This window comes from Lissotriton vulgaris, chromosome 8, assembly GCF_964263255.1.
Source record: "Lissotriton vulgaris chromosome 8, aLisVul1.2, whole genome shotgun sequence".
Taxonomy (NCBI): domain Eukaryota; kingdom Metazoa; phylum Chordata; class Amphibia; order Caudata; family Salamandridae; genus Lissotriton; species Lissotriton vulgaris.
The window spans coordinates 538,201,097-538,217,839 of record NC_141696.1 but is presented as its reverse complement, the minus strand read 5'-3'; the positions used below and the strand labels follow the sequence as shown (position 1 = coordinate 538,217,839).

Here is a 16,743-nt window from a genome sequence, read left to right as displayed (position 1 = left end):
TATAAGCAGCTGCACATAGCATGTGGTGCTATAGATTCACATGTGCGATGACCTGAGGAACTTCCTCCATATGGTCAGTAAAGGTGATTTGTTGAATGTTTAATTTTTTGACTGTTGGATTTGAAACATCACTATTGGAACTAAAATAAGTCTGTTTAGAGAAATTGTCATGCTCTCTGCACTTAATGATTCATACATTTTACCTATGGTCACTTTCCATACATACTCTCACCCACAATGCAAAAACAATATATCATGGAGTCTGTGGCAATGAGCAATGTACACCAAGAGAAGAAATTACACTAAATTGTGTGACTTAAGAGACTTCAAATAAAGCGTGTAAACCTGCAAAGCCCAACATTAGATTGCAGAACGAAGCTAAACAAGTGAGTCTACAGAGCTATACATTCTAAACAGATGTTTAGAGGATAAGTAATTTGCTAGATTTTCAGCTGTTGTCGTGTGGTGCTCGCTTTGTCTGCCCTCATTTACTCGCATTGCCTCCGCATTTATTACTAACGTGTACAGCCTGTCCCGGTTTCGATTTGCCAGCCATTTTTGTTGTTGTGCATAGGAGCCCGTCCCCTCCACCACGATCCCGCCTCCCAGCTGATCCTCCCTCGCCCCTCCCCCTCCACTATCCTCATGAATGATGCATCAGCGTGCAGCGTTCACGAGCAGCGGTCGCGCCCCATGCGCGCCGCAGGTGCGCCAAAGGTAAGCCCGTCTACGCCCGTCCGCGCCTGGACCGCGCCCAGCGCCAGACCCCCTGGTCCTCGCATACCCCCCCCCCTGCATAACATATGATGCCGCTACTCTCCTTGCCCTTAACCCCGGACGCACCTCACAATGCTGCGTAGCTACCCCAGGACACACCCACGGACCATTCACCTGCCACTCCTGCAAGTTCGCCTGCATCAGGACCCATGCCAAATCCTCCCCCTCCAAACACAACTCCGACTCCAACCACCTGAAGTGTATCCTGCTGAACACCCGATCGATCCACAAACATGCCACTGAACTCTGGGACCTACTCGACACTACATCACCGGACGTCGCCTTCCTTACAGAAACCTGGATGAACACCTCATCAGCGCCGGTCATCGCCATAGCCATCCCGGACTCCTACAAGATCATCCGAAAAGACCGCATCAACAAAACTGGAGGAGGCATCGCCATCGTTCACAAGAACACCATCCGAATCTCGACCATCTCCGACGATAACCTCGCGACCGCCGAACACCTTCACTTCCAGATCCACACCGACCCCAGGACCACACTTAAAGGCACCCTCATCTACAGACCACCAGGTACCCGCACACAATTCAACGAAGACATCACTGACTTCATCAGCCCACATGCCCTCACCTCCGAGAACTACATTTTACTGGGAGACCTCAACTTCCACCTGGAAAAGAATAACGACAGCAACACCACAACCCTTCTGGACAACATGGTCAATCTCGGACTCAAACAACTTGTCGACACCCCCACCCACTTAGCCGGACACACGCTCGACCCTATCTTCACATCCAGCAAATTAATCTCCTTTGATCACACCACAGCTCTCCATTGGACTGACCACAGCTGCATTCACTTCAGCTACAAAAAGACCACGACCCACATCCCACCACAACCTATTCCTCGTAGAAACTGGAACAAAATCACCACCGACCAGCTCCTCACATCGCTTAACCAAAACACCCCCACCTCATCATCGGACCCAAATCAAGCTGCCACCAAAATCACACAATGGATCACCCTTGAAAAACCACCTGATCAAACAAGGTAACAAAAAGGCCCCCTGGTTCAACGATGACCTTAAAAAAATCCAAGAAGTTATGTTGCACCCTCGAGAAAACCTGGAGAAAAAACCCAACCACTGACAACCTGACCACCTTCAAAGAAGCAACCTGCAAACGCCACCAAGTGATCCGATCCACCAAGAAATCAGCATTCGAAGATCGTCTCGACAACAACGCCCAAAACAGCAAGGAACTATTCAACATCGTCAAAGAATTCACCCACCCCACCGCCGGCACCAACAACATCATTCCCTCCCATGACCTCTGCGACTCTCTATCCTCTTTCTTCCGCAACAAAATCGCTGACATCCATAACAACTTTAAAAACCTGTCCGAAGAACAACCCACTCCACCCTCCTTAGAACTAAAACAGCACCCTCACAACCTTTACGCCTGGAACCCAATCACCACTGAAGACACCATCCGACTGATGAACTCCATTCACTCAGGATCACCAACTGACCCATGCCCCCACCACATCTTCAACAAAGCAAACTCCATCATCGCACCCCATCTCCGCGATGTCATCAACTGTTCCCTCAATTCCGCTACCTTCCCAGACAGCTGGAAACATGCCGAACTCAGCGCCCTTCTGAAGAAACCCACAGCGGACCCCTCTGAGCTTAAGAACTACCGCCCCATCTCTCTCCTCCCCTTCCCGGCCAAAGTCATCGAGAAAGCCGTCAATAGCCAGCTCGCCGCCTTTCTTGAATCCAACAACTCACTCGACCCCTCACAGTCCGGCTTCCGAGCCAAACACAGCACCGTGACCGCACTCATCGCTGCCACGGATGACATCCGAACGCTACTAGACTGCGGAGAATCAGTTGCCCTCATCCTATTTGACCTCTCCGCCGCCTTCGACACAGTCTGTCATAACACCCTCATAGAACGCCTCAGCAACGTCGGACTACAAGGAAAAGCATTGGACTGGATCATCTTGTTCCTCGCCGGAAGAACTCAGTCCGCCTCCCCCCATTCAAATTAGAGGCCACCGAAGTCCTCTGCGGCGTACCACAAGGATCGTCACTCAGTCCCACCCTCTTCAACGTATACATGAGTCCCCTCACAACCATCGCGCGACAACACGACCTCAACATCATCTCCTACGCAGACAACACCCAACTAATCCTCTCCCTCACCAAAGACCCCAACACCGCCAAAACCAATCTACACGAGGGAATGAAAGAAGTAGCCGAATGGATGAAGAACAGCCGTTTAAGACTAAATTCTGACAAAAAGGAAGTCCTCATCTTAGGACCGTCCCCCTCTACATGGGACGACTCATGGTGGCCACCAGCCCTGGGCACAGCACCCATACCAACGGACCACGCACGTAACCTGGGCTTCATCCTAGACTCCTCCATCTCAAAGACCAGACAAGTCAACGCCGTCTCATCATGCTTCAACATCCTACGCATGCTCAAAAAATCTTCCGCTGGATCCCCACAGAAACAAGAAAAACAGTCACCCACGCACTAGTCACTAGCCGACTAGATTATGGAAACACCCTTTACGCCGGAACCACAGCCAAACTACAGACAAAACTCCAACGCATCCAAAACGCCTCCGCCAGACTCATACTGGACATCCCCCGTCAAGCCCACATTTCCAGTCACCTAAAAGACCTCCACTGGCTTCCCGTCAACAAGCGAGTAACGTTCCGTCTCCTCACCCACGCACACAAGGCCCTCTACGACCTAGGACCAGAAAGCCTCAACAAACGACTGTCCTTCTGCACACCCACCCACCAACTACGCTCATCTAATCAAGCCCTCGCCACAGTTCCACGCATCAATAGATCCACCATGGGAGGAAGATCTTTCTCCTACTTAGTGGCCAAAACCTGGAATTCCCTCCCCACTCACCTCCGCCTTACACAGAACCACCTCTCCTTTAGAAAGCAGCTAAAAACCTGGCTATTCGATAAGTAATCCACCCACCCTCCCCAAGCGCCTTGAGACCCTCTGGGTGAGTAGTGCGCTATACAAATTACTGAACTTGAACTTGATCAAAATCCAATCTTTCCGTCGAATGTGTCACTCTATGCTACATATATTCTCTGAATTTGCAGTTTCTTGCATTTTCCCAACACAAGTTGGAAAATAAAATATTTTGTGACGGTTCTATAAAGGCAGGTTTTGCATCCTGATAACTCACAAAATTGTTGATTATGTAAATATTAGGGTAAACATTTTTTCTTTTCCAACAGAGCACTCGTACTTGGGACCATGATCAAGATGCATCAGTGTGGGGTGTGGGGGTGTGCGGGCCGGAATAACAGGCGTGGAGGCTGAATGTAGTGTGCTATGGTTAGCAAGGATTTTATTAGTTACAGAGGAAGTCAAATCCTTGGGCACGGTGTCCGGGTACGCTGCTTGCTGGTCCTGTTCCGGGTCCTCGAGAGGGGGTCCGAAGAGGGGAACACAGGTAGGTCTTCCTCCGCCGGGCTGGGGATCTCCTTCCTGCTGACGGGCGTCGGGGCGTCCCTCGGAGGTAAGTGAGAAAGACACAGGGCAATTAGTTCCAAAGCACACGGAACTTAGATAACTGTCACCGGCACCGGGAGTGTAGGGAGGGAAATAGACGGTGAGGGAAGACGATAGAGTTGGGTAAGACGGGAAAGGAAAGGGAGGTTTCGGAATAGAGTGGTTGTCGTGAAGGGAGGGAGGGGGGTGGTAGGTATTATACAGTGTAGGGGTGACTATATTACACAGTGCGGGTGCGCGTGATATCTGTACACGATTTACACTATTTACACTAATTACACAAGGTGGGGGAAACACGGAGAATGATAACCGATTACTCACGTGCCCCGCCGTAACTCTCATCCGAGTTACGGCCGCTTTCCAGCCACCTCCTGAGGATGCCACCAATCCTCGCACCACAATTCTTCCTCTTCTCCGCTCTCTCCTCGCATCCGCTCTCCTACAACCTCCTCCGCTGGTCCTTCGCGTCTCGCCAACTCCTGCCACGAGTCCACTGCTGGGAACCAATCCACCTCTGTGTTGCCGGTCTTTATACGATCCCCTCGGGTCGCTGAGGAAAGGCTTCCGGGGTCAGGCAGGGTCACTTCCGGTCCTTTAGTGGCCGTTGCACTTCCGGGGTCAATCCAGGTCGTTTCCGGTCCGCTGGGCGCCGGCGATGCTGTCGGTACCTGCAGGGAGACAGAGAGAGGTGTAGCCGGTTTGGGCGGCAGGTTAGTGTTGTCGCCCCTATGGGCGTTCGTACGAGGTCGCTGCGACCTGGAGGTAAGCTCTGCCCCTTCACATCCCCTTTCCCTAGGATTGTTTCTTGTAGGGGTCAGGTTTGGTGGGTACCGGGAGAGATAGTCTGCGTTACCCTGTTCCAGCCCTTTCCGATGTAAGGTTCGGAAGCGAAAGGGTTGGAGAGAGAGGAACCACCTGAGTACTCTATCATTATTACCCCGGTTACGCGCCATCCATTCAAGAGGGGCATGATCTGTGTATAGAATGAATTCCCGCCCCTCCAGGTAATACCGGAGGCTTTCGATTGCCCATTTAATGGCGAGTGCTTCTTTTTCTACCACTGAATAATTGGTTTCACGGGGAAACAACTTCCTGCTTAGATATAGAACGGGTTTCTCCGCCCCCGATTCGTCCTTTTGCGACAATACTGCCCCCAAACCCTGGTCAGACGCGTCGGTCTGCAATATAAAGGGCTTGGAATAGTCAGGACTCATCAGCACGGGTTCTGAGGTCAGGGAATGTTTGAGGAGGTGAAAGGCCTGTAACAACAAGGGGGTTGGTTGTTTGAGGATCTCCTCCGCTTTCGTTGTTTTCTTTAGGAGATCCGTCAAGGGGGCTGCCGTATGGGAGAAGTTAGGTATAAATCTCCTGTAGTATCCCAGCATACCTAGGAACGCTCGGAGATCTTTACGAGTTTGGGGAAAGGAAATGTCTTGGATGGTCCTGACCTTGCTGTCTTGTGGCCGAATATGTCCCTCCCCCAGCAGGTATCCTAGGTACTTCACGCTTTGGGCAGCTAACGTGGTCTTGGAGGGATTTATGGTGAAGCCAGAGGCACCTAGGGAGGTTACGATTGCTCGTACATGAGACAGATGTTGCTCCCAGGTGTCACTGTAGATGACTATGTCGTCTAGGTACGCACCCGAGTAGTGGGAATGGGGCTGTAGAACCTGATTCATGGCCCGTTGAAATGTTGCTGGGGCTCCATGAAGGCCAAAGGGCATAACTTTAAACTGGAACAGTCCCTCTGGGGTGGAGAATGCTGTTTTGTGTTTATCCTCGGCTCTCAAGGGAATCTGCCAGTATCCCTTGCAGAGGTCGAGGGTGCTTATATACTGGGCCCTGCCGATGCGTTCGACCATCTCGTCTACCCGAGGTAGGGGGTAGGAATCGAAGGCTGAAATTTTGTTTACCTCCCTAAAATCAATACAAAACCTGGTAGAACCATCGGGTTTTGGTACTAGGACTATGGGCGAATTCCAGTCGCTACGGGAGGGTTCAATGATGCCCATCTTTAACATTTGATTGGTTTCCTCTTTTATGACTGCTCTTCGAGCTTCTGGGACACGATACGGACGTTGCCGGACTATTTTCCCCGGTTCTGTATGGATGGCATGCTCCACTACCGTAGTGTGTCCTGGGAGGGAGGAAAACACGGTTTGCACTGAGGACAGGGGCTGGCAGAGGTCCCGTTTCTTGCTCTCAGATAGCTCTGTATCAAAGCAGCATTCAAAGGGGAGGGGGCTAACACCAGTCAAGACGGGTCGAGGACCCTCCCATTTCTTTAGGAGGTTGACATGGTATATCTGGGTGGACCCCCTGGTGACGTCGATTTGGACTTCATATGTCACGGGAGTCACTTGTCTGGTGACGGTGAATGGCCCCTGCCATTGTCCTAGCAACTTATGGTCTGAGGAGGGAAGGAGCAACAGGACCAACTCCCTGGGAACAAAGGACCGGAGTTTGGTTCCTTTGTTGTATTGTTGTTTTTGAGACGTTTGAGCGGCCAGTAGGTTCTGTCTCACAATCTCTCGGATCTCTCCTAAATGGGTCTTCAGGTTGTTGACGTATTCAGGAAGAGGACGGGTCCGATCAGGTTAGGCTTCCCAGGCCTCACGAGCCATGTCCAAAAGAGTTCGGGGGGCGCGACCATAGAGCAGTTCGTAGGGCGAATAACCCGTGCTACTTTGTGCCTTGCACCGGATGGCAAAAAGGGCCAAAGGTAACATCTCCTCCCATCTTTTGCTCTCGAGACCCAAAAGTTTTTTCAAGGTGGTCTTTAGCGTGGCGTTGTAGCGTTCCACCAAGCCGTCCGTCTGGGGGTGGTATGCTGATGTTCTTACCTGTTTGATCCCCAGTTTGGAACAGACTTGGCGCATGAGGGAGGAGACAAAGGGGGTGCCTTGATCGGTTAAAATCTCGCGGGGAAACCCCACCCTGGAAAATATGGCGATAAGCGCTTTGGCTATGTTCTGGGTGGTTGGTTGACGGAGAGGCACTGCTTCAGGGAATCGGGTTGCGTAGTCCACTACTACTAAGGCATACCTACAGCCACTCTTGGAGGGTAACAGGGGGCCTATAATGTCCATCCCCACCCTAGTGAAGGGGATATCTATCAGAGGAAGGGGGTGTAGGGAAGCTCTCGGTGGTCGGTACCGGCTGGTTTTCTGGCACACCGGGCATTCCCGACAATAGCGCTTAATCTGCGCGTACACCCCGGGCCAGTAGAACTTCTCCAGGATCGCTTCTCCAGTCTTTTCATCACTGAAATGCCCACCTAACAGATGACTGTGCGCCAGAAACAAAACCTTCTCACGGAACAACCCCGGGATAACCAGTTGAGTATTGGCCTGGGCTCCTCCTTTGCGATACAAGAGTCCATTCCGTATGAAGAAGTAGGGACCTACGTGTAAGGGGTCTTCATCGGGGAGTGCCCGACCCCAAGCATCCTGCAACACTGGATCTTCTTGTTGGGCAGCTCTGAATTCCCGATCGGTTTCCCACGGATGAGGGTCTACCTGGGCTGGGCAGGCCAGAGCGAACCCCCTCTTTTCCTTTTTCCTTTGGGCCTTGGTCTTCCAGGGTTTGGGTATCTCGACAGCAGCAGGGGAATCACGGGAAAAGGGAGCCTCTTCCCACCATTTCTTCAAAGAGTCTGTGGTGTCTTGGAGGAGATGCGGAAGACCACTATAGTCGCTCCCTAGAATGGCCTGTTCGGGTAGGTTGGGAACCAAACCGACTGTCAACAAGCTTCCTGGGTCGGTAGGATGTTGTACACGTACTTGTGTGGTCGGGTAACATTTGGTGTCTCCGTGGACACATTTGATGGCCACTGACCCGGTCACGGGTCCCACGGCGTGAGGTAGTTCTTGGGGACGCAGAACACTGTGGCGACACCCGGTATCCGCAAGTGCCATCATCCTTTGTCCGTCGATCTGTACGGGACACCTGAAGGGTGGAGGGGTTGTTTCGGTGGTGAGACACACATAATTTCTCGTCAAGCCAATCTCCATGGGTTCCTCTTTCTGAAGGCATATGCGGGCAATGTGTCCATATCCACCACAATGGTAACATTGTGGTCCTGGTGGCGGTGGTCTGGGCATGACCGGATAAGGCATCAGTGGGGCTAATTCTGGTTTTCTTTGCACCGGAGGTGGTCTTGTTGGCCGGGGATGGTTGCCCCGACCTAGGTGGGTTGGGTGTTCTTCCCTCGCCCGCTGGCCTTCCTCTGCTCGATTATAGGCACTGGCTATTTCGACAGCACTGTCAAGAGTCAAACGGGCATGTTGGCGGACCCACTTCTGCGTAGCGGGATGTAGGGAAGCCAGATATTGTTCGAGGTATATCTTGGCCATTATTTCAGCCTTACTTGAGGTTGCTGGTTTGAGCCATCGGTCGGCCAAGTCTTGTATCCTGAACGACAATGCCCGGGGATTCTCTTGGGGTCCCTCCTTGGCCTGGCGGAGTCTAACCCTGTAGGTTTCGTCATCTATCCCCAGACGTTCCAAGATGCATTTTTTTATATCCGCATAGGGAGTCTGTCCCTGGATGTTGGCCTGCTGATAGGCTGCTTGCAGTTCCCCTGTTAGTAGGGGACCTAGGTAATGGCCCCACCGATCTGCAGGCCAGGCAGCGGCCTGAGCAAGCCGTTCGAAGTTGGTGAAGAAAAAGTCTGGATCTTCGCCAGCCACATACTTCTGCAGGACTACCGAGGGTAACGATGCCATTGGTCTCTGCTGCCCCATGACGGTGGTCAATTTTTCCAGAGCCTGGTCCTGGGCTGTGCCCTGCCCCTTCAGGACGTCGTGCAATTGGCCCCTGTCATCTTCTGCGGTCTTCAGAAACCTCTCCATCAGTTTGCCGAGGAGTTCCTGGCCCTCGGCCAGATGTTTGACGGCGGCCTCCATGCTTCCGGGCGATCCCTCTTCTGACACCACTTGTGGGGTGTGGGGGTGTGCGGGCCGGAATAACAGGCGTGGAGGCCGAATGTAGTGTGCTATGGTTAGCAAGGATTTTATTAGTTACAGAGGAAGTCAAATCCTTGGGCACGGTGTCCGGGTACGCTGCTTGCTGGTCCTGTTCCGGGTCCTCGAGAGGGGGTCCGAAGAGGGGAACACAGGTAGGTCTTCCTCCGCCGGGCTGGGGATCTCCTTCCTGCTGACGGGCGTCGGGGCGTCCCTCGGAGGTAAGTGAGAAAGACACAGGGCAATTAGTTCCAAAGCACACGGAACTTAGATAACTGCCACCGGCACCGGGAGTGTAGGGAGGGAAATAGACGGTGAGGGAAGACAATAGAGTTGGGTAAGACGGGAAAGGAAAGGGAGGTTTTGGAATAGAGTGGTTGTCGTGAAGGGAGGGGGGGGTGGTAGGTATTATACAGTGTAGGGGTGACTATATTACACAGTGCGGGTGCGCGTGATATCTGTACACGATTTACACTAATTACACAAGGTGGGGGAAGCATGGAGAATGATAACAGATTACTCACGTACCCCGCCGTAACTCTCATCCGAGTTACGGCCGCTTTCCAGCCACCTCCTGAGGATGCCACCAATCCTCGCACCACAATTCTTCCTCTTCTCCGCTCTCTCCTCGCATCCGCTCTCCTACAACCTCCTCCGCTGGTCCTTCGCGTCTCGCCAACTCCTGCCACGAGTCCACCGCTGGGAACCAATCCACCTCTGTGTTGCCGGTCTTTATACGATCCCCTCGGGTCGCTGAGGAAAGGCTTCCGGGGTCAGGCAGGGTCACTTCCGGTCCTTTAGTGGCCGTTGCACTTCCGGGGTCAATCCAGGTCGTTTCCGGTCCGCTGGGCGCCGGCGATGCTGTCGGTACCTGCAGGGAGACAGAGAGGTGTAGCCGGTTTGGGCGGCAGGTTAGTGTTTTCGCCCCTATGGGCGTTCGTACGGGGTCGCTGCGACCTGGAGGTAAGCTCTGCCCCTTCACAATCAGATGCTCCCCATGTTTAACTTAGCACACAGCAAAGTAAAATGATGAAACGCAGCAAAAAATGTATTTCCTATTAGGTATGACCTGAGATCTTTGGGAATGGCTGAAGAGGACCGGCCTTAACTAGAAAAAGCATTGAAGAGGTCCCATTACATGAATGAGGTCATGCAGTGTCCTGCTTTTTTGGTTTGAAAGAAGTTAGGGTGGGAATTGTACTTGACCATAATAAACCTAAGGCACTGGCAGAAATGTAGACGGAAGAGAGTATTAACCTATATGAAAAAATTATCTATATGTTGTATGCATCAGAGGTGCAGGATGCTTACGAGATTTACCTATACCCTGCATCTTTCAATCTCAAAAGACCTGCACCATTTACAGTGGTTCATTTCAGTCTGTGTCCTCCAAATTGTTCACTATATAAATTACACTATTCTCTGCACACCCAAGGAGGGGAGATGCTTTACATTGCCATGTTTGGTTCATTGGTTATACTGTTTCTTCCAATAAGTCAGAGTCTCTAAGCAACATGAGAAATCTCATCTCCAACCGGAGAGTTTCGTGTGGGTATGTCCTTGCTCACATTTTCATATTTCTGCATTGGCATGTTACAGCCTGCAAACAATGTGACACATACAGATTGCAGAACTTCTGGATGTAGCAAAGGCATTCCCTTTTGTCTATAGGAGAAGAACGATGTTTTCAGACTCTACAAATGGATGCAGTAGTTTGGGCCATGAACTGAAAATTGTTGTCTCAGAAGTACTGCTTACGTACGTCCTTGATGCTCGTTAACATTCATAGACGTTTTTGATGTGAAAACATACACATTTTTTTTAAGCTATACAATCTTGCAGATGTGTAATACTAAAGTTGTACTACCAGTTTTTCCAGTTAATCCAGGGCTGTTGTGGCCGCTTAACACATATAACGTTCAGGCCAACCTTATTCAAGGGTCTAAAATTGAAAGGCCATTCAGAACATCATGGAAGCAAAACTGAAATGTCATGTGCACTATGATTTCATAATTGTGAAGAAATTGACTCTTTTGACATGGTTAACCCCCACAATTATTTGTCTGGAACATGTGGTTTTGATTGAAAGTGCACAGGGTCCCTGCCAAGCAGGTCTCCTGTGCCAGAGTTCCTTCCCTAAAACTGTACTACGATAGGCATAACTTCAGATCCCTTTCTAAGTCCCTAGTAAAAGGTACCTTGGTACCAAGGGCATTGGTGACTGAAGATGGTCCCCTCACCAAGGCCATGCTAGCTGCCACTGCAGTCTGCATGCCTTGGTGCTCACCAAAATGACAAAGTCGACATGGCATACTGCATGTATGCAGTGTCAAAGCAGCACGATCCAAGGTCTAGGTAAGTCACCCCTCTAGTAGTAGGACTTTCAAGGCAGAGTGCACTATATCACATTTGTGTGGGCATGTCTGCATGAGTAGATGTACCACTACAATTTATGTCTATTCTTAATATTGTACGTGTCAGGGAAGCCACAGAGTACGAAGGCTGGAAACTTGACAAGTCGAGTTCCCCAGCACCATGATGGCTTCACTGAACCCAAGAGTGTTTGGTACCAAACAACTCTTCTTAATAAACCTGGACTGACTCCAGTGTTAAATTTATTAAAACATGTACCACGAGGTGCCCCCTGGAAACCTACCAAACCTGGTGTGGTCTCTGATTGGCTTTAGGCAGCCTGCCACCACAAGACATGTTGCTGGACCCCTTAATTGAAATAGGCCCTGCTCTCTCAGGCCAGAAACAAAGCCCATCATGGGTGGAAGTGTCACACCTCATCCCCAGGATGAGCACAGTGTTCAAGAGGGAAGCTTCAAAGGCCTTGCCGCCTTTGTAATGCATCCCCAGCCTCTGGCTAGCAGCAGATGGCAGCCCCCGTTCAAACCTGTACTTCTGGAGGGAGATCCTGCAGGAATGCTAGATAAGAATAGGGTGTGTGTCCCCCTTCGCCAACTCCTTAGGTGCTGGAGGCGAAGTGAAGAACATTTTTCAGTGCCCATCATCTTGAAGATGGTTGAACTTATCGAATCAGGGCTAGGTCTATGACCCCCTACCACAGGACGGTGGCATAATAGAGGGTGTAGACCCATTGGTCCCTACCTGTCACTCCCTTGTAATGCCCTTAATTTAGTATTTAGGTGGAACCCCTGACCCTGAAATTAGATTCCTAGTGACGTACAAAGCCTGGACGCCGAAGAGCCGCCCCCAGCAAGAAAGTTCGAAGAGACTGACTTGGCGCCAGCCCTGTCGCCTGTCTGCTGCCTTTCATCCGCCTTTCATCCTTGCTACAAAAGTTGACTCGTCCTGGTGGCCCTGCAACTTCCAAAACCCTGGGAGAACTGTCTGCCTTATACAAAGATCAAGAAGCTCCTGTGGACAGCAGACCTGTCCAAGAAGAAACCAACTTTAAAACCAAAGAGCTCTGCCCTGAGGAACTGCGAAACTGCCTCCGGACCCACCTCTGCACCTGTATCCCACAGCCTGAATCCATGTGGCCCACCAGTCCTGCAAAGGTTAACCAGCGATTGAGCCAGAGTCCAATGTGGGCTGACCCCTGCTGGACTCTACCTAGGTGCCTGCAGCCTCAATCAGAAGATTTGCCCTGACCACTACCTGCTCAATAAGCTGTTCCTGACACCAAAGGACACCCCTTCAAAACTGCGTTTTTTTTCCTCCCATATGTTAACATTGCTGAACTCAAATTACACTGTGTCCACTTTTTAAAAATAAAAGTATTTTTTTAAATGTACTTAGCTTTTAACCTACATCCTGGTCTTCATATTCATCTAGAAAGAGATTATTTTTTAAAATAGGTGTGGATCTCCTTTTTGAGTTGTCTCATTTATTAGGCACTGTGTGTATAACAAATGTCATGCACTCCTCTGTGTTTGTCCTAAGGCTGCTCGACCACACTACCACAAGTGGAGCACTTTGGGTTTACATTGAGCCCTATACACTTCTGGGGAAATCACTGGACTCTTTACATGATATAAGCACTTAGTGGTATATCACATAAAGCACCAGCTTCCTACAATAACGTGTTGTTGTAAAGCACATTTTCACCCCCTAGGGTTTTCTAGTGTTTAATAACTGATGCTTATTTATTTATTTATTTTATTTATTTATTGCTATTTTTAAAGCGCGCAAATACCCATACAGGTGTCTCGGCGCTAGTGATCACAGAACTTCCTACACTTTGACGGGGTGGTTAGGCAGAGGAGAAAAGCCATGTCTTGAGGTTTTTTCGGAATTTAAGGAGCGTGGGGGCGGTTTTGATGTGCAGTGGGAGGCTGTTCCAGAATTTAGCAGTGGCTGTAGTGAAGCACCTGTCTCCCCAAGTGGCCTTTTTTGTCCGAGGGACAGACAGCATGAAAGCTGTGGAGGATCGAAGGGTTCTGTGATGCTCCAATGGGCGTATAGCTTCTTTTAGGAACTTAGGCCCTGGGTGGTAAAGGGTCTTATAGGCTATGCAAAGGGCCTTAAATTTTATTCGGCTCCTGATTGGGAGCCAGTGGAGCTCTTTGATGTGATGGGAGACAGATGTGAATTTGGAAATAGAGAGTAAGGTTCTGGCAGCCGCGTTTTGCACGGTCTGGAGTTTGTTGAGGACTCCTTCCTGAGCATTAAGAAGCAGAGAGTTGCAGTAATCCGTTTTAGAAAACACTAAAGTACTGATAAGTGTTTTGCCGGCTGACTGTGGTAGATAAGGAAGGAGTTTCTTGATTTTTTTTGAGGGTGTAGAATGCAGATGATACAACAGCGACTTATTGCTACCCATCTTAACTAAGTTCAGAGTTTGTTCATTAACTTAGATGTTTATTAAAGGTTTGTATCAATAGGACTGCACAACGAAGCGGACATGTTGAAACAGAACTGAAATATTATATTTGACTCCTCTGTGGCCACAACTAGCTTTTTTCTTCCTTTCATTAAAAGGAAGAAAAAAGCCAGTTGTGGCCACATAGGAAACTTAAAGACAAATTACTACTGGTCTACTCTTAAGCTTATTGGGCCGAATGGGTGACTCGCTCTCTCTGCCCTTTATGGGAAGAGGAGCTCTTTTCAAGATGGTCATGCTTCAGCACTTTCTCTACATCATCCAAAACTATCCCTACCCACTTATATTCCAATGTTTTCCTTCCCCCTTACCCCAACACGTAACAAATTCCTATGGGCCTTGACTCTGCTTTGAGAATTATATACAATTTACTTTCAACAGGGGATTGGGAGTACCTGATCTGCAACAATACTACTGGGCCTCACAATTGGTCAAACTTAACTGCAGTAGACTAGACTCTGCCATGAGACTTGAACTAGAATTATTAGAGCCATATGATTTGCACACTCTGCTGTATGGAACACCCATCCTACGCTCTCTTCCGCCAATTATAAAGACCCCTGTGATATGCTGAAACACATCTTTTAGGAAAACTTAATGGTGTGGGAAATTAAATGTTGAGGCACCCGTTATGGTGTGGAGCACTGTCCCACAGTTGATAGCCCTGAGGGACTTCTGCATGTCTGAGCTCATTGGCATCTCTACATTGGGTCAGAAGCAGAGTCATGTTAAATCATTTGGACAACTAGTAGATGAATAGTAACTAAATTCTTTTAATTTTTACAACTGTGCCATGCCCTGAAAGCATATAAAGACAAAATAGGGGTAGTGCTGGTATTCAATTCCCTAGAGATCAAAAGAAAAATGGGGCAACTAGGTACAAAAGTTATATCGCGGAGTAATGCATCCCTTGTTCTTGACGCACCAGACCCCTTCCTGCATTTTTTGGGAAGTGGGAGGAGGATTTAGGAATGCTTGTAGATGAGTGGGTGGAGACTAAGATGGCCCGATACACTCTGGTCATTGCCGCCTTCCTGCAGTTAATACAATTTAAATATCTTATGGTGTATTATCACTCTCCCAGATTATGGCAGATGGGGAGAGCGCCCTCGACAAATGGCCCACATTGCATGGATGCCATGGGTACTTTCCTACATGTAATATGGACATCCCCCACAATCATGACCTATTGGCAACAATCCAAAGAGCTGATGGGCCACCTGATGCGCAAATCTGAATGTAGGTCTCCTGGGGCTTGTGGGTGGATGGGAGGAGGTGGCCAGTACTAAGACCATTGTGGTGATTGGGTTCCTGGTTGCTAAACGAGACATTGCCTTGTAATTGTTCTTCAGTGTTTGATTGGGGACAAGTTATGGGTGCAAATGGGAGTCCAATGTGACAATGACAACCGTTAACCAAAGGAAATGTGTATCTGAATTTTTTATAAGATCCTTATGCTAGAGTGTTGGATGGAAATGAATCAAGTTATTGCATATGTGTTTTTGTATGTAATGCACATGGTGTTGCAAGCTACTTAATAACTTGCATAACTGCTGTTAGTAAAGAAAACCAAATTCCAAGTGTTTGGTTTATATATTCTGAATATTAAATGAAATTTGTGTTTACTTGAGTATTTTACACCACATATCAAGCATTTCATTGTCTCCTGCAACTAAATCACAGATTTGCTGTGCTCATAATTATCAGCATTACATGCTATGGTAATTTTTCTGCTTATATCAGTATATTATTGCTATTTCTTTGTTTAATTTTCCCTTTTTTATTTTATTTTTTTAGATAATTGATAAGAGCAAACGTGACCCTACTGAGGAAATTGAAATCTTGCTACGGTATGGACAGCATCCCAATATCATCACGTTAAGAGATGTGAGTAAAATTACTGGCTGAATATTCTTTTAAGGTAGCTTGCCTAGAGCCTCAATACATTTTAGCAGACAATACACTTAACAATTCCTTAAAAATGACTTTGTAATATTAGAGTAATTCATTTCAAAGTATAGCCATAACACTAGGTTAAGGTTCGAAATATATCCTTTCTTGAGTGTTTCACCTGTAGTAGAATGCATAATTTGCTGTGCCAGTCACTTTAATTCCAGTTTCAAGCCTTTTACTGCATAGCCATGTGTGAGAACCTCCAGCTTCTTCTCTTCCTCTCCATAAATATTATTCTCTGTAGATCTTGTCTTCTCTTCATACTAGTGTTGTAGTTATTTTTCCTGGTTGCATCCTCATAATGACACATAGCCACCAGATTTTTGGGACTGGTACAAGGTGGCTTTCAAATTTGTACTGAAGTCTGTTTCAGATGGGAGATTCACCATTTTCATGCGAGACAGCTGTTACCATATGGTCTTTGTTTTTTGGTGATGTGCTTCTTGAAGGAGAGGTCTGTTTCCAGGGTTGTAAGTGATTTTGTATTAACTTGTGTTCCGGTAAGTGAAACAATCTTAAGTTCTTCTCAAGTAGCCATGCTTGGACCTCTACTTGCAGAACTGTGCAAGATAAGCCCAGGGGGTGAATCAATGTTTGGGGGTTAATATTGTTAGCGGCTGAATAGAGGTAGAGTAAAATCGGAAGGCAGTGGTTGTTGCCATTGAGTAGGGTATAGTTCG

The 16,743-nt window shown here is 48.7% G+C and overlaps 1 protein-coding gene across 4 annotated transcripts in view; it reads left to right on the top strand.

Annotated features, from left to right (window-relative positions):
* The window catches only part of RPS6KA3 (ribosomal protein S6 kinase A3), a 796,620-nt gene that overhangs the window by 505,360 nt on the left and 274,517 nt on the right, over positions 1-16,743 (top strand). For all 4 annotated transcript variants that reach the window (XM_086934351.1, XM_086934352.1, XM_086934353.1 and 1 more), the window contains one exon: positions 15,908-15,997. In XM_086934351.1, coding sequence (XP_086790477.1) covers positions 15,908-15,997 — 90 coding nt within the window. The remainder of the gene's footprint in view (positions 1-15,907; positions 15,998-16,743) is intronic.